The following is a 19,498-nucleotide window of genomic DNA, read 5'->3' on the forward strand; positions in this document are numbered from 1 at the left end:
GGTTTAAATGTTTTCATCTGAATTATCGATATCCCTAATTAATTTTTTGAGCAATGCTCCAACAAAATATCCTTTCAGGATTTACAATTGTACCTGATGCATACTAGCTGAACACGAACTTACACTCATTCCTATCCTGTCCCAATTATAAAATCCTTCATTCCTGTCTTCATCAGCCCCTTTCTATTTCCCAACTGTTCATTGCCTTTCAACTGAAATCGGTACAACTGAGATAACTGATAATATAACATTCGGAAACTAACTGACCAATGGAAGAATTCCTTATAGATCTACTTTTAATATCCAGGAAGGAAGTCAAAAATCGCTAATTTTAACGTACTCGAGATGAAACTAAACAATTGCAATAAAATGAGTGGGTTTAAATGTTTTCATCTGAATTATCGATATCCCTAATTAATTTTTTGAGCAATGCTCCAACAAAATATCCTTTCAGGATTTACAATTGTACCTGATGCATACTAGCTGAACACGAACTTACACTCATTCCTATCCTGTCCCAATTATAAAATCCTTCATTCCTGTCTTCATCAGCCCCTTTCTATTTCCCAACTGTTCATTGCCTTTCAACTGAAATCGGTACAACTGAGATAACTGATAATATAACATTCGGAAACTAACTGACCAATGGAAGAATTCCTTATAGATCTACTTTTAATATCCAGGAAGGAAGTCAAAAATCGCTAATTTTAACGTACTCGAGATGAAACTAAACAATTGCAATAAAATGAGTGGGTTTAAATGTTTTCATCTGAATTATCGATATCCCTAATTAATTTTTTGAGCAATGCTCCAACAAAATATCCTTTCAGGATTTACAATTGTACCTGATGCATACTAGCTGAACACGAACTTACACTCATTCCTATCCTGTCCCAATTATAAAATCCTTCATTCCTGTCTTCATCAGCCCCTTTCTATTTCCCAACTGTTCATTGCCTTTCAACTGAAATCGGTACAACTGAGATAACTGATAATATAACATTCGGAAACTAACTGACCAATGGAAGAATTCCTTATAGATCTACTTTTAATATCCAGGAAGGAAGTCAAAAATCGCTAATTTTAACGTACTCGAGATGAAACTAAACAATTGCAATAAAATGAGTGGGTTTAAATGTTTTCATCTGAATTATCGATATCCCTAATTAATTTTTTGAGCAATGCTCCAACAAAATATCCTTTCAGGATTTACAATTGTACCTGATGCATACTAGCTGAACACGAACTTACACTCATTCCTATCCTGTCCCAATTATAAAATCCTTCATTCCTGTCTTCATCAGCCCCTTTCTATTTCCCAACTGTTCATTGCCTTTCAACTGAAATCGGTACAACTGAGATAACTGATAATATAACATTCGGAAACTAACTGACCAATGGAAGAATTCCTTATAGATCTACTTTTAATATCCAGGAAGGAAGTCAAAAATCGCTAATTTTAACGTACTCGAGATGAAACTAAACAATTGCAATAAAATGAGTGGGTTTAAATGTTTTCATCTGAATTATCGATATCCCTAATTAATTTTTTGAGCAATGCTCCAACAAAATATCCTTNCATCATCATCATAAGGTCATCAGTCCTAAGACTGGTTGGACACGCACCTCCACTCTTTCCTATCCTGAGCTAAACTTCGCATTTCCCTAAAACTACAACAATCCACATCCTTGACTATTTGCGAACAGTAATCTAATCTAAGTCTACCTCTACCCCTCCTAACTCCTGTTTCTGCCTCTAATATGTCTCTGACTATACCTTCATGCCTGAGAAGGTGTCGTACCAACCTATCTCGCCTATTCCTTATTGACTTCCATAGAGTCCTCTGTTCTTCCTTTTCTTTCTAATACCTCTTCATTTCTAACCTTTTCTACCCACGATATCCTCATCATCCGCCTATAATACTACATTTCGAACGCTTCTAACCTTTTCTTTTCCGCCGTGCCCACTGTCTATGTTTCGCACCTGTACAACGCCGTGCTCCAAACATACACCTTTAACAAACTTTTTCGAATTTCTAAATTAATCGTTCGCGAGCATAGAAGTGACTTCTTTTTATTAAAGGCGACACGTCCCTGCGCTATCCTCTGCTTTATATCCCTACTACTCCTTCCATCCTGACTTATCTGACTTCCTAGATACCTAAAATCAGCCACTTCTTTTAATTTTTCGTCTCCAATCTTTATATTCGCTCTTTCCCTACTTTTTCTTCCCTTGCATATCAGTATTTTAGTTTTACTTTTATTTATTTTCATACAGTACTGATAATTCGCCTATAACACCACATTTCGAAGGCTTCTAACCTTTTCTTCCTGTTCACCTGTCCATCAATACCAATTTCAAATGCATCATAACTATTAAATTTAGTTTACAAAAAATGTTCTTACTCTTTTTGTAGTAACTGGCCAATTCCACAAGCAGGCATTTCGAACAAATAGTTTTAAATACACCACGTACAAAATAATAAATTCCACTTTAATAAACCGAACGTAAAGTACATCGCGGACTTTATTATTTTTAACTTCTGCGCAAACAACATGCGTATATCTGCTAGTAACACGGAACATTCCAGATCCCTTTCTCTTTCACACAGTGATAACAAAATACCTATTGTGAGTCATCTTCATCACGCCGAGTGCTATAATATTTCAATTAATCAAACATCTTTATCTTTATCTCATCTTTAATACGTTTTGAATTATTTAATTTATTATTAATTGGTTTCGCGCATGGTCTAAATTTCACTAATTTGCAACTAATTTGCTTCCAAATCAAATAATATACATTATCGATTTACACCACTTTCGACACTTTAAATAAAACAGTGACAAACATATTACAATTACAATCGGAACAATTCGACGCATTCGTATATGTTCGGTTCGGTGTTTATATGATTTATATATTATTGGGAAATCTGTAAGTGTGAACCTACTGAAAAAGAAAAGAACTCCGAGAACTTTACGAAAGCTTGACTGTAATTTTGCCTCAAGAATTATTAATTACTGTTGTTTTTTAAAATAAAATTTAACTAGTAAATTATGTTTCAACAAAATTTATGTAAGACAGCAGTATATTATGTGTAAGAATTTAAAGGAAAGGCAAGAAAGAAATATGATGTGCGATTTTTATTAGGTACCGATTTTTTTGAAAAATCTTTCCAATTTTCTGCTAGGTATCTAAGGTAGGTAGAAACGAATGGGATGCAATTTAACAGTATCAAAAGTCCAGAACCGTACTTGGACATTTATTTCCAATAATTGCGAGTGACAGTTAATAATTCTCGCGCTAGATAAGGTGACTTCCAATTTTCGAAAAGCCCGTTGTCGCCTCTATCCAAATTGTCAAAGTTCAAGTATAACAAATTTTTGTTATAATACATATACGTATACGTGTGCGCACCTATATTTCCTCTTGTAGCGACTTCAAGCAGGATAATACTTTGTCAACTTCTTGCCGACACAAATCCTTATTTATATTCGAGTCTACCCTCCATAAATCCTTAAGCAGCTTTAGGGGTTTTATATTCAATTTTTAAGCTTGTTAGGAAAGATTTTGAGCTTGTTCGCACTCGCCAGCGCGGCACGAAAAATTAAAAACGTCTCCTCTGTTTCTCGTTTTTTTTTTTTAATTATCTTTCGTGTAAACAGTTGACAAGGGAACAAATTATAACCCAAATCTATCAAATAACGCAAAATTTATTTGTCTTTAAGGCATTAAATACATAAATTATAAAATCCATAATCCGAACCTACAATTCGCACATAATATGAATAAACATGACAATAATAATACTGTAATAGTTTTCCTTCAATTCCACAATGATGACAGTATACATCAATAACATTTGCTTGATAAAACATAAAATTTATTTTAAACAACCCAACAGTAAAACTGCATTTCAAATAAATTTGCAGTAAGTCATATTGATAGTTGACAATGTCCATGGAACGATTAAATCAAAGGGGAGCACAAGAACCCCTAAACTCCTGTTGTACAACTAAAACAAAGAAACAGCAAATTATTATTATAATAACTAAATAGATTGATTTATAGGACTAAATAACGCAATACACAGAACAAAAAATCATTATGAACATTAGCAAAGTCATATGTGCTTTCTCATGTATTATTAAAGGATTATTTAAATTATTTACGTCTTTATCGATTATAAAATCCGTTCCTGTACAGCAAAAGTTTACTTCAATTATTCGTATTCGTAGAAATTGCTTTTAAATCAGATTCAAAATCAAAGCAATTAGTGAATAACTAATTTAAAACGTCTGCTTATAGTAAACAATATTTTATACATACGGTATGCGAAAGAGTGGACCTTACTAGGCAGAATGTGTATTCGTACGCTTGTGTGTATGTTAGACATCACTTTAAAGAAATGGTTTTTTAATTCCCAGTACCACCCGACAGGGCTCCCCTCATCCCCAATTAACAGTCGCACGTCGTCCTCGCAGACAATATTAATGAGAGCGTCATATTATGACTTACCAAGATACGCACTTTCGCATGCGGTATACTGTTTTGTGTACTGAGTCGATTTTTACGATAATTTACCAAAGAGCATAAGGATTAAAAACATTTTATTATAATCTTAATTTTTGTTTAGTGTTAGCACTTACTTTTTCCGCATTTTCTTGCACAGGCCAGTCTTTCGGGGTTGCTATACGTCTCCCGGTCTGATCCACAAACTGGATCGTACTGAGACGTGGTTTGACAATTTCGTGTACAATCGGCAAATGCACTGGATTGTTGTTGTTGTTGTTGTTGTTCTTGTCCGAAATTGGTAGCTGATGGTACTGCAGGTCTTGCGGCGGAAGGTTCAAAATCGTCCGTACCCCAAATAAAATTCCCTTGTCTCCGAAATCGTCCTCCATATCCCACATTAAAAAGCACTGCATTAAAAGGATTTATTGGTTACTTCATTGCACAAAACTCAAAACAAAAAAACTTTTCTTACCAGAAAATAAAACCAACAATGGTACCGTTACTCTGAACAACATGGTCGGATTGCAAAGAAAGCACAATAATAAAACAGTTGCTCGATTATTATTTTTTTCTCTCAAACTAGGTGCCCTTATATGAGATCCGCTGCAACAAGCTGACTGAAACTGATCGGGTCAAGTGGCCTTTCGCGATAACCCGTTTTTACAGTCATCAACCAACCGTTTTATATGCACATAATATACATATATTTAATCGCCATGTTGTACTTCCCGGTTGCTTAAGTTGAAGAAATCTAAATTGAAATTCCCAATCATTAAATGTGCACGTCATTAAAAAGAAACCTTGCTTATTACAACCGATTGACTACAAAATATAAATAAATTACATCATTTTCCAGTTGAAAATATGTAAATATCAATTTTATCTGAAAAATAATCCTATCAACGTGACCTGCCTTAGTACCTACAGACTCCTCGGAATGCCAAAGTCACAGAGCTAGAAGAAAACCGTTTAATCAATAACTGTAAATTAAAAAGTAAACGGATTGTTGATATTATTTCAAGTAAGACAATAACAGGATCATAGTGAAATGTTGTTATCGTCCCTCGGAGAAGTAATAATTGTAAAAAAATAATATAATAAAATAATAAAGCGACAATAAGAACAAGATAATATAACAGTAATAATAACAAAGACAACAAAATANAAATATCCTTTCAGGATTTACAATTGTACCTGATGCATACTAGCTGAACACGAACTTACACTCATTCCTATCCTGTCCCAATTATAAAATCCTTCATTCCTGTCTTCATCAGCCCCTTTCTATTTCCCAACTGTTCATTGCCTTTCAACTGAAATCGGTACAACTGAGAAAGCTGATAATACAACATTCGGGAACTAACTGACGGATGGAAGAATTCCTTATAAACCTACTTTTAATATCCAGGAAAGAAGTTAAAAATGGCTAATTTTAACGTACTCGAGATGAAACTAAACAATTGCAATAAAATGAGTGGGTTCAAATGTTTCAATTTAAATATTTTCATCTGAATTATCGATATCGTTAATTAATTCTTTGAGAAATGCCCCAAAAAAATATCCTTTCAGGATTTACAATACAGATGTTTGTAATTGCAACTTTCATCTACAATTCGAAAATAATTCCGGGTAAAGTAAATATTTCGTTTGTTAAATTCCTCCGCACAGCATCCGCAGTTTTCACTTACGTCGGAGTATCGTATTCCGTCTGCCGCCAAAACGAATTCTTTCCATTCTATTTTATAATAAGACGAGCCCTGAGGAGCAGAGAAGGTTCGTCTAATACGACAGGGAGTAACCGTAAGTATGTGCACAACATGAAGCTGAATCAGCAGGAATAGCAGGATGGCAGGCAGCACTAGGTACATATGTATCTATACACCGGCAACTCCCGGCTCCCTCTCTTGCTCTGGATAAAAAGAAGCTTCATCTGAACAAGACTCATTTCGGCTTGCATATTTAACAGTCCATATTTCATAAGCCTGACAAACGGCGGAAGGTAATTTTCGTTTAATGAATCCAAACTTGGAAAATGTACGTTCCTGTATAGATAAAAGGATGCAGATGCATATAAAGACGTACAATCGATGATACCGAAAATGAAACAATACACCCTTCAATAACAGCCGTACAGATGATATCTGATAATTAAATTTCTGTCACTACTATCAAACGTTCTAGGAAAACTTTTTCACAACAGGAATTGAAAGGATCGTCAGGATCGTCGCACTAACATAGAATAAAACACACGATATTCCCATGTAGGAAATCACAACAGCTTCATCCAAGCTTGGCCCAAAACTGTTCAATTCTGCTCCAAGATTCGCAACCAATATTGGACCAAGCATGGTAAATACCCGACAGCCAATACTGGACCAAGAATTGAAGAACAATATTAACTCAAAATTGGACAGGTAATATTATGGCAAATGTAATCCAAGATAGTGCAACTGTGTCGCTTCCATTTTGACCATACTTCATTACCCAATATTGGATATAGCGAAACGTTTATGTACCTGGCCTTGACCTAACTTTGATCCAATATTGACAAACCCGTACTTGACTGCCCAGTATTGGACCAAACTTGACGAAACGTTAATATGCCTACCCTTGGCATTTGAAGATTGCCAGAACTACGATCCAGTATTGGTAAACCCATGCGTGACTATCCAGCGTATGACCAAACTTAGTAAACCATGAACGTATATGGTATTAAAGGAAAAGTAAAACACCAAAATGATTTATAAAGTACTGTAAGTTTGTCTACAACTTTGTTGACTGTAATTCCTGGAGCATCCTCTCTATTTGGATATTACGCAAACTTCAACTGTCATATCGTCTAATCTTCATCCAAATATGAGACAAGATGCAATTATATTGCGATGGGTATATTTAACCCCTACTAGCCTCAACCGGTTTAAATGAAATAAGTTACAGATACAACAAAAATCGTTTGCCAAGACTCCGTTTATATCAACAGTCCGTTTATAACAACGAAGCTTTATACGTATCAGTTCAACTTTTTCTATTCATTCGACAGTGGTTAAATAAGTCTCGGCACATATCCGTTCAAATGTATCACACACGTTTCCTATCCACAAAAGTGTACTATACCGTTTCTAGCGCAAATTAAAATGCAAAGCACTCTCTAGATGTTTGCGCCTCCATTTGCAATTTAATGATATACTCATTTGTCCGAGTCTACCGCCACTGACGGCACCGACGGTGTATATTTCATCACCTGAACTGTTATTGTTTGTTTAATTAGTTTATTTCGCGGACTTTAATTGGTATACCTAACCGGGGGAAAGGATTTTGATGATAGCTAAAATGGAATTTAGTCGCTCACTCGCTGCATGCACCAAAACAAAATTTCGACTTTGTGAAATCGGTTTTTCAAAGACAATTAATTATGTTCTAAATACGACGTAAACCAGCAATAACAACTATTTTAGAACCACGGCTTATAACTTATATCGTAAATTAGACATTTAATATTGTACTTTCGAATACTCTCCCTGAAAGGTCATCAACTTGACCTATGTATTCGTTTATAGGTAGGCATAACAGTCCCTTTGCACATTGGCAGATGACACTTTAAGTTTGTAATGATGAGGGTCAATCCAGCGTATAATAGTTTAATGCTCAACTAATACAGGTAGTAAAAACACTTTACAGCTGCCTTCAGGGATGCTTTTCGTAGTTAATAAATAAAAAAATTAGCTTAATAAACTTCAGTCCTACCTTATCGTTATTATCTGCCTGATACACGATCATCCTCTCCAGCTGTCATAACCACATTTTCATATTTTCTTTCCTTTTTCCTGATGTCCTGTAGGTTAACTGACGCTTTTCTGTAACGAAATATACATATGTCAAAATTTCAGAAAAAACATATAGAACGAGAAATATGGGCAATATTTTACATTAACACAATGTAACATAAAAATATGCCACAATACAAAACGTTTGTGGTAAATTTTGAATCGCTGGACTCCACTTATTAACTAGAATGTAAAGAAATGCAATGTAAAACTAGACCACAATGTAAAACACACGTATACATTTTAAATTACATAAACGCAAAACGCTTATGTGTAATAAATTTGGAATAATATTACCATAATATCACCTGTAATTTTCAAAAACGCAATGTAAAATGTACCACAATATAATACAAAATGGAAATTTGGAAAAATCTAACCGTAATATTTCCTGTAATTTTCAGAAACGCAATGTAAAATGTACTGCAATATAATATAAGGCGCTTATGGTAAATCTTAAATCACATGACGCCACCTACTTGCTGTAATGTAAAGAAACGCAATGTAAAAAAGGACCACAATGTAAAATTACGGGTAAATTTTAAAAAACCTGACCACAACACTAGCTTAATGGTAGAAATCAACCACAATGTAATACAAAACGTTTACTACATTCACATTATTTCTATTGACTAATTGACGATGTTCTCTAACAAGATGAATTTCAGAAAAGAAGTAAAGAAAAGTCTTCAATTCAAATAATTTGTAATCATGTTTTTATCCCGAATAATAAAGTAACTTTTCCCGTTAAAGTTTTCCACTTATCTTTGTTCGTTTTAATTTGTCCATGTAAACATTTTACTGGCACGTCCGTCGTTTGTTTTTTTCGGCTGAAGAAATAATGGCGCTTTTTATTTGGGTGTTTATGTCCGTTTCTTGGCGCGAGAAACTAATTGCAGCGAGACGAAAAATTAAAAATTTTATTTGCAACAACAACAGAAGAAGAGATGCAATATGCCGACATTTTCGACTTAATTCCCGTGGTGTGTTGCCCTTAAACTGGAGCGTGAATTTTCATAAAAAGGGATCCCGTTCGGCGCCTCGTATATAATTTTAGGGCTCGGGCATTTTACGGCGTCATTTATCACCTATTAAGTGAAACAATAATTACTAACGTTATTGCCACTTAGGCGGAAGAACGTATATAGATATCTCTCTCTCTCTCGCAAGAACGTTATGTTACAAAAGCTGCAGAAATATGGCAAGTCTAAACACCATTCCTGCAGTTAATAACACTTTTGCATCTCTCTCTGTTTAACTATTACGTACTTTCAGCAATTTCAAAGCATCTTTGTTAATCCGTCCACAGCGAAACGCAAAGGCAAAACCATCTAAATCCTGCGCTTCATTTTACTATACAATCTGCTTTTTATCCCTTGAAAATTAAACTCCTGCTATCCCTATTCCCACTCTATCGTCCCTGAAAATTCTACATTTTATTTTAAATCCCTAGTCCACTGTTTAAATATAATAGCTATCTCAGGTCAGAACTAATCATTTCAATAATTAACGCATTCTGTTTTGTTTCACTTCCGGAAAGAATTTAAAATTTGTTCATTGTTTTCATCAGCCTGTCATCAATTCATTCCCTACACGAACTTTTCTTTCCCTAAGAACGTAGACTAACGTTACCGGTCGATATCGGCGTAGATAAAGAGGAACCACATTCCCATTCCCGTAACACCGGACCCTCTTTGTGGCGTAGCGCATACCTCCAGGGAAATCCCGAACATCCATGTCTCTGGACTGTCCGTCGTAGTCATGCCTCCTGTTATTACAACGTTGAATCATCAACATGCAAGAATGCACATTAACTAACCCCTTAGGTAAAATGATGTACTTTTGAAGACATTTTGGCAAAGGAGAATATATTGAACAATCTGGACAAAATACTCTGATAAATTTGAATAACTTGACCACAATAATTTACAGAAATGCAATGTAAAAATAAACCACAATGTAATACAATACGTTATGATAAATTTTGAATAACTCGACCACAATAATAGCTGTAATTTACAGAAACGCAATGTAAAAATGAACCACATTATAATACAACACGTTATGATAAATTTTGAATAACTCGACCACAATAATAGCTGTAATTTACAGAAACGCAATGTAAAAATGAACCACATTATAATACAACGCGTTTTTATGATGAATTTTGAGTAACTCGACCACAATAATATCTTTAATTTACAAAAACGCAATGTAAAAATGAATCACAATGTAATACAAAGCGTTATTATGATAAATTTTGAATAACTTGGCAAGAACAACAGCTGTAATTTACAGAAACGCAATGTAAAAATGAACCAAATGTAATACAAAGCATTTTTATGATAAATTTTAAATAACTTGACAAGAACAATAGCTGTGATTTACAAAAATGCAATGTAAAAATGTGCTGCAAATCAACACAAAACGTTCATAGGAATGTTATGTATAATTTCAGCATAATATCGGCAGAAACACAACGTAAAAATGACCCACAATGCAATAGGAAGTTTTTTTAATAGAATATATTGTAGATTAACCACAATATAACGAAATATAAATACAAGATTAAACAATTTGCTTATCCATTTTATAAAACTAAAAGGTTTTTCGTAATAGTTCACAACTATGTGAAGCTCTTCAAAAGACATTTACTGCAATAACAACGTCCAATTGGATTAAAAAAGAAAATATCCGTTTGCATATTAAACGTCCTAATCCTTTTTACAATAAAATTGTTTCTGTCTGGGTTTGGTACAAACGAGGATTAAAACAATCTCGGGCCGTTTGAGTGAGTTCGGCCGCGGGGTTTAGTTGATGTGCGCCGTCTATTACATTCAAACAGGAATATAAATATTCGGCTTTTCGGAGCAAAATTTACTTACAGTTTTGGTTATTTACATTTCATTTAAATGTTGAACGAACTCAAGTCCTTCTGCATTAGCGGAAAACAAATTGGAATTAAGTCGAAAGCTGTGGCAGAGTTTCGTTGAAACGGGGAATAGGTCGATAGGGATGGAACAAGAGGCAACGGAGAGAGAAAGAGAACGGGAAAAAGATGGTCCTTCCCTAATAAATAAAGTCCGCAAAGGCCAAAAGAAAAGCTTTACATTGAAAAGCTTAAGTGCAAAGGCTCGATAAATTAATTAGTCAAGAGACACAAGAGCACAAGAAAAAAACGAGAGGTCGATCTCACAATTCAATATCGTTATCCTTAATATTCTTGAGCGTTGTCCTTTGCTTTTCTTTTATGACTGACAATCAGTCAGAAAGGACACCTGTCCATCATCATCATCATCATCATCATCATAAGGTCGTCAGTCCTAAGATTCTACTCTTGCCTATCCTGAGCTAAACTTCGCATTTCCCTAAAACTAGAACATCCTACATCCTTAACTATTTGCGACCAAACCTTCATGCCTGAGAAGGTGTCCTACCAACCTATCTTGCCTCATCATCATCATCATAAGGTCATCAGTCCTAAGACTGGTTGGACACGCACCTCCACTCTTTCCTATCCTGAGCTAAACTTCGCATTTCCCTAAAACTAGAACAGCCCACATCCTTAACTATTTGCGAACAGTAATCTAATCTAGGTCTACCTCTACCCCTCCTAACTCCTGTTTCTGCCTCTAATATGTCTCTGACTAGACCTTCATGCCTGAGAAGGTGTCCTACCAACCTATCTCGCCTATTTTTTATTGACTTCCATAGAGTCCTCTGTTCTCCTATTCTTTCCAATACCTCTTCATTTCTAACCTTTTCTACCCACGATATCCTCATCATCCGCCTATAACACCACATTTCGAACGCTTCTAACCTTTTCTTTTCCGCCGCTCCCACTGTCCATGTTTCGCACCCGTACAACGCCGTGCACCAAACATACACCTTTAACAAACTTTTTCGAATTTCTAAATTAATCGTTCGCGAGCATAGAAGTGACTTCTTTTTATTAAAGGCGACACGTCCCTGCGCTATCCTCTGCTTTATATCCCTACTACTCCTTCCATCCTGACTTATCTGACTTCCTAGATACCTAAAATCAGCCACTTCTTTTAATTTTTCGTCTCCAATCTTTATATTCGCTCTTTCCCTACTTTTTCTTCCCTTGCATATCAGTATTTTAGTTTTACTTTTATTTATTTTCATACAGTACTGATAATTCGCCTATAACACCACATTTCGAAGGCTTCTAACCTTTTCTTCCTGTTCACCTGTCCATCAATACCAATTTCAAATGCATCATAACTATTAAATTTAGTTTACAAAAAATGTTCTTACTCTTTTTGTAGTAACTGGCCAATTCCACAAGCAGGCATTTCGAACAAATAGTTTTAAATACACCACGTACAAAATAATAAATTCCACTTTAATAAACCGAACGTAAAGTACATCGCGGACTTTATTATTTTTAACTTCTGCGCAAACAACATGCGTATATCTGCTAGTAACACGGAACATTCCAGATCCCTTTCTCTTTCACACAGTGATAACAAAATACCTATTGTGAGTCATCTTCATCACGCCGAGTGCTATAATATTTCAATTAATCAAACATCTTTATCTTTATCTCATCTTTAATACGTTTTGAATTATTTAATTTATTATTAATTGGTTTCGCGCATGGTCTAAATTTCACTAATTTGCAACTAATTTGCTTCCAAATCAAATAATATACATTATCGATTTACACCACTTTCGACACTTTAAATAAAACAGTGACAAACATATTACAATTACAATCGGAACAATTCGACGCATTCGTATATGTTCGGTTCGGTGTTTATATGATTTATATATTATTGGGAAATCTGTAAGTGTGAACCTACTGAAAAAGAAAAGAACTCCGAGAACTTTACGAAAGCTTGACTGTAATTTTGCCTCAAGAATTATTAATTACTGTTGTTTTTTAAAATAAAATTTAACTAGTAAATTATGTTTCAACAAAATTTATGTAAGACAGCAGTATATTATGTGTAAGAATTTAAAGGAAAGGCAAGAAAGAAATATGATGTGCGATTTTTATTAGGTACCGATTTTTTTGAAAAATCTTTCCAATTTTCTGCTAGGTATCTAAGGTAGGTAGAAACGAATGGGATGCAATTTAACAGTATCAAAAGTCCAGAACCGTACTTGGACATTTATTTCCAATAATTGCGAGTGACAGTTAATAATTCTCGCGCTAGATAAGGTGACTTCCAATTTTCGAAAAGCCCGTTGTCGCCTCTATCCAAATTGTCAAAGTTCAAGTATAACAAATTTTTGTTATAATACATATACGTATACGTGTGCGCACCTATATTTCCTCTTGTAGCGACTTCAAGCAGGATAATACTTTGTCAACTTCTTGCCGACACAAATCCTTATTTATATTCGAGTCTACCCTCCATAAATCCTTAAGCAGCTTTAGGGGTTTTATATTCAATTTTTAAGCTTGTTAGGAAAGATTTTGAGCTTGTTCGCACTCGCCAGCGCGGCACGAAAAATTAAAAACGTCTCCTCTGTTTCTCGTTTTTTTTTTTTAATTATCTTTCGTGTAAACAGTTGACAAGGGAACAAATTATAACCCAAATCTATCAAATAACGCAAAATTTATTTGTCTTTAAGGCATTAAATACATAAATTATAAAATCCATAATCCGAACCTACAATTCGCACATAATATGAATAAACATGACAATAATAATACTGTAATAGTTTTCCTTCAATTCCACAATGATGACAGTATACATCAATAACATTTGCTTGATAAAACATAAAATTTATTTTAAACAACCCAACAGTAAAACTGCATTTCAAATAAATTTGCAGTAAGTCATATTGATAGTTGACAATGTCCATGGAACGATTAAATCAAAGGGGAGCACAAGAACCCCTAAACTCCTGTTGTACAACTAAAACAAAGAAACAGCAAATTATTATTATAATAACTAAATAGATTGATTTATAGGACTAAATAACGCAATACACAGAACAAAAAATCATTATGAACATTAGCAAAGTCATATGTGCTTTCTCATGTATTATTAAAGGATTATTTAAATTATTTACGTCTTTATCGATTATAAAATCCGTTCCTGTACAGCAAAAGTTTACTTCAATTATTCGTATTCGTAGAAATTGCTTTTAAATCAGATTCAAAATCAAAGCAATTAGTGAATAACTAATTTAAAACGTCTGCTTATAGTAAACAATATTTTATACATACGGTATGCGAAAGAGTGGACCTTACTAGGCAGAATGTGTATTCGTACGCTTGTGTGTATGTTAGACATCACTTTAAAGAAATGGTTTTTTAATTCCCAGTACCACCCGACAGGGCTCCCCTCATCCCCAATTAACAGTCGCACGTCGTCCTCGCAGACAATATTAATGAGAGCGTCATATTATGACTTACCAAGATACGCACTTTCGCATGCGGTATACTGTTTTGTGTACTGAGTCGATTTTTACGATAATTTACCAAAGAGCATAAGGATTAAAAACATTTTATTATAATCTTAATTTTTGTTTAGTGTTAGCACTTACTTTTTCCGCATTTTCTTGCACAGGCCAGTCTTTCGGGGTTGCTATACGTCTCCCGGTCTGATCCACAAACTGGATCGTACTGAGACGTGGTTTGACAATTTCGTGTACAATCGGCAAATGCACTGGATTGTTGTTGTTGTTGTTGTTGTTCTTGTCCGAAATTGGTAGCTGATGGTACTGCAGGTCTTGCGGCGGAAGGTTCAAAATCGTCCGTACCCCAAATAAAATTCCCTTGTCTCCGAAATCGTCCTCCATATCCCACATTAAAAAGCACTGCATTAAAAGGATTTATTGGTTACTTCATTGCACAAAACTCAAAACAAAAAAACTTTTCTTACCAGAAAATAAAACCAACAATGGTACCGTTACTCTGAACAACATGGTCGGATTGCAAAGAAAGCACAATAATAAAACAGTTGCTCGATTATTATTTTTTTCTCTCAAACTAGGTGCCCTTATATGAGATCCGCTGCAACAAGCTGACTGAAACTGATCGGGTCAAGTGGCCTTTCGCGATAACCCGTTTTTACAGTCATCAACCAACCGTTTTATATGCACATAATATACATATATTTAATCGCCATGTTGTACTTCCCGGTTGCTTAAGTTGAAGAAATCTAAATTGAAATTCCCAATCATTAAATGTGCACGTCATTAAAAAGAAACCTTGCTTATTACAACCGATTGACTACAAAATATAAATAAATTACATCATTTTCCAGTTGAAAATATGTAAATATCAATTTTATCTGAAAAATAATCCTATCAACGTGACCTGCCTTAGTACCTACAGACTCCTCGGAATGCCAAAGTCACAGAGCTAGAAGAAAACCGTTTAATCAATAACTGTAAATTAAAAAGTAAACGGATTGTTGATATTATTTCAAGTAAGACAATAACAGGATCATAGTGAAATGTTGTTATCGTCCCTCGGAGAAGTAATAATTGTAAAAAAATAATATAATAAAATAATAAAGCGACAATAAGAACAAGATAATATAACAGTAATAATAACAAAGACAACAAAATAAAAACAATGTAGACAATAGCAGAAATAACTTACAGGTATAACGATCGATAGTAGAAACTGTAGACTGTATGTAGATAAGAATTTTTCGGAGTATTTATAAGAGAGGGTTGTTAGCAAATTTGATAGAATGTTGGGTGGGACTGAGGGTGAAGACACTCGTACACAGAAATACGTAGAATTGAACTGTATAGAATTCAAGGGAAAGCAATTAAGGGTAAAACCATATATTAGAATTACAACGCATGCAGGTATAGTTGAAGTTCGATTTCTAGGTAAAAGTGATTGAGAGAACAATATAGTTTAGATTGAAGGTATGCACAAGATAAGAAGTTGAATTAATATTTGAAGTGATACAAAAATAAATTTAAGAGAATATTAAAGAAAGCTTAAAGAATAGTATAAAATATTTACAAAAAAAAAAAATTTCCGCCACAATGAAATTCGGTTGTAACGACAGCGAAGTAATTGACACAATACGCACTACATAACCGACGAACACTTACAAGCGATTTGCTTGCATATGTATGCATAAATATATATGTTGAAAATTTTTACTTGGATAGCATAAAAAAAATAAACCAAAGGTGTAAAATTTATTTTTACTTATGTGCAAGCCAACACTATAAACGTAATCGTTACAAGCAACATTCATTGTAGTTATTTTAATGTAGTTTACAATATGTTTTTAGATTGTAATACTAACAAAATGTAACTTTAGTATTGTCCTTAGTTCTTACAAATAAAATCTAGTAGATGTAGAAGGTGTTAGAGGTATCCCGAAGGAATAAATCTACTACAGACACTCCAAATAAATGTGAACGAAACCTTTTTGAACTTGTCGCAAAAACATATAACTCTATATTCACGCAAAGGGAGAAATATACTCGGAGCCTCTTTAAAAGTTTTCGTTCGTTCTCAAGAGATTTGACCGATTCCCGTTACACTGACTGGGAAGTGTTTGTCTGGAATGGTTTACCTTAAAATACTTTGAAAGGTATCGGGGGAATTGGAAAGAACAACTTTTGTAGATGTTTATTTAACACTTGTAACATAATTCTTAAATTTCAAACTACGGTAAAAAGTAAAAAGACAGGGGCGGCTGTTCAGGTGAAGTAGGCGAGCTAACTCTTCACCTACGATTAGAAAGCATTAACACTTTGTAATTTTTAAAGCATCCCTAACACATAATGAAGTCATTGCCTGTTTCTACAGTCAACTTTCTTGAACCTTTGGGATTTTATTTCGTTACAAAATTATATATGGTATTATTATTGTAAATCAATTTGATTAACAAAAATAAATAAATAAATAAAAGACAGCTTCGGTTTGTTTTCTTTTCATTTTCATTGTTGTTTTGAGAAGGCTTGTGGTCGTCGGTTAATTGCGTATAAAGTTTTTCTTTATTACGTAACATTCACCCACGAAATGCGCCATACAAATCACCATTCTAACCCCCTTTATACTTTGTAATGGCCTATAAATTAAACTAATTGCCTGTTTGTAAAGAAAAGGCAAGATAATGTATTGTGGTGATAAAGAAGAAAATTTTTTCAGTTTCCGTCACACTTTGCAGAAATTAGGACGAAAAGTAACATACTGGGGTAGAAAATTAGTCTAAACACTTTTCATCATCATCATCATAAGGTCATCAGTCCTAAGACTGGTTGGACACGTACCTTCACTCTCTCCTACCCTGAGCTAAACTTCGCATTTCCCTACAACTAGAACAACCCACATCCTTGACTATTTGCGAAGAGTAATCTAATCTAGGTCTACCTCTACCCCTCCTAACTCCTGTTTCTGCCTCTAATATGTCTCTGACTAGACCTTCATNAATTTACAGAAACGCAATGTAAAAATGAACCACATTATAATACAACACGTTATGATAAATTTTGAATAACTCGACCACAATAATAGCTGTAATTTACAGAAACGCAATGTAAAAATGAACCACATTATAATACAACACGTTATGATAAATTTTGAATAACTCGACCACAATAATAGCTGTAATTTACAGAAACGCAATGTAAAAATGAACCACATTATAATACAACGCGTTTTTATGATGAATTTTGAGTAACTCGACCACAATAATATCTTTAATTTACAAAAACGCAATGTAAAAATGAATCACAATGTAATACAAAGCGTTATTATGATAAATTTTGAATAACTTGGCAAGAACAACAGCTGTAATTTACAGAAACGCAATGTAAAAATGAACCAAATGTAATACAAAGCATTTTTATGATAAATTTTAAATAACTTGACAAGAACAATAGCTGTGATTTACAAAAATGCAATGTAAAAATGTGCTGCAAATCAACACAAAACGTTCATAGGAATGTTATGTATAATTTCAGCATAATATCGGCAGAAACACAACGTAAAAATGACCCACAATGCAATAGGAAGTTTTTTTAATAGAATATATTGTAGATTAACCACAATATAACGAAATATAAATACAAGATTAAACAATTTGCTTATCCATTTTATAAAACTAAAAGGTTTTTCGTAATAGTTCACAACTATGTGAAGCTCTTCAAAAGACATTTACTGCAATAACAACGTCCAATTGGATTAAAAAAGAAAATATCCGTTTGCATATTAAACGTCCTAATCCTTTTTACAATAAAATTGTTTCTGTCTGGGTTTGGTACAAACGAGGATTAAAACAATCTCGGGCCGTTTGAGTGAGTTCGGCCGCGGGGTTTAGTTGATGTGCGCCGTCTATTACATTCAAACAGGAATATAAATATTCGGCTTTTCGGAGCAAAATTTACTTACAGTTTTGGTTATTTACATTTCATTTAAATGTTGAACGAACTCAAGTCCTTCTGCATTAGCGGAAAACAAATTGGAATTAAGTCGAAAGCTGTGGCAGAGTTTCGTTGAAACGGGGAATAGGTCGATAGGGATGGAACAAGAGGCAACGGAGAGAGAAAGAGAACGGGAAAAAGATGGTCCTTCCCTAATAAATAAAGTCCGCAAAGGCCAAAAGAAAAGCTTTACATTGAAAAGCTTAAGTGCAAAGGCTCGATAAATTAATTAGTCAAGAGACACAAGAGCACAAGAAAAAAACGAGAGGTCGATCTCACAATTCAATATCGTTATCCTTAATATTCTTGAGCGTTGTCCTTTGCTTTTCTTTTATGACTGACAATCAGTCAGAAAGGACACCTGTCCATCATCATCATCATCATCATCATCATAAGGTCGTCAGTCCTAAGATTCTACTCTTGCCTATCCTGAGCTAAACTTCGCATTTCCCTAAAACTAGAACATCCTACATCCTTAACTATTTGCGACCAAACCTTCATGCCTGAGAAGGTGTCCTACCAACCTATCTTGCCTCATCATCATCATCATAAGGTCATCAGTCCTAAGACTGGTTGGACACGCACCTCCACTCTTTCCTATCCTGAGCTAAACTTCGCATTTCCCTAAAACTACAACAATCCACATCCTTGACTATTTGCGAACAGTAATCTAATCTAAGTCTACCTCTACCCCTCCTAACTCCTGTTTCTGCCTCTAATATGTCTCTGACTAGACCTTCATGCCTGAGAAGGTGTCCTACCAACCTAT

General features: G+C 34.3%; 3 protein-coding genes across 3 annotated transcripts in view; all 3 read right to left on the reverse strand.

Annotated features, from left to right (window-relative positions):
• The window catches only part of LOC108732284, a 149,094-nt gene extending 136,050 nt beyond the window's left edge, over positions 1-13,044 (reverse strand). The window contains exons 1-2 of the transcript XR_003231003.1: positions 12,625-13,044; positions 8,264-8,373 (exon numbers count right to left, since the gene is read on the reverse strand). The gene's annotated coding sequence lies outside the window, so the exon portion shown is untranslated. The remainder of the gene's footprint in view (positions 1-8,263; positions 8,374-12,624) is intronic.
• Positions 3,875-5,271, reverse strand: LOC112904279. The gene is made up of 3 exons (XM_025973922.1): positions 4,992-5,271; positions 4,654-4,926; positions 3,875-4,019 (listed from the first exon to the last, which is right to left on the reverse strand). Exons 1-3 carry the CDS (start codon positions 5,032-5,034, stop codon positions 3,979-3,981), a joined length of 357 nt encoding a protein of 118 aa, XP_025829707.1. The 5' UTR covers positions 5,035-5,271; the 3' UTR covers positions 3,875-3,978.
• A 1,048-nt stretch (positions 13,045-14,092) lies between the features above and the next one.
• On the reverse strand, positions 14,093-15,487 carry LOC108732288. The gene is made up of 3 exons (XM_018462984.2): positions 15,210-15,487; positions 14,872-15,144; positions 14,093-14,237 (listed from the first exon to the last, which is right to left on the reverse strand). The coding sequence occupies exons 1-3, from the start codon at positions 15,250-15,252 to the stop codon at positions 14,197-14,199; spliced, it is 357 nt and encodes a 118-aa protein (XP_018318486.1). The 5' UTR covers positions 15,253-15,487; the 3' UTR covers positions 14,093-14,196.
• Positions 15,488-19,498: the final 4,011 nt, after the last annotated feature.

This window comes from Agrilus planipennis, unplaced genomic scaffold (assembly GCF_000699045.2).
Source record: "Agrilus planipennis isolate EAB-ADULT unplaced genomic scaffold, Apla_2.0 scaffold30, whole genome shotgun sequence".
Taxonomy (NCBI): domain Eukaryota; kingdom Metazoa; phylum Arthropoda; class Insecta; order Coleoptera; family Buprestidae; genus Agrilus; species Agrilus planipennis.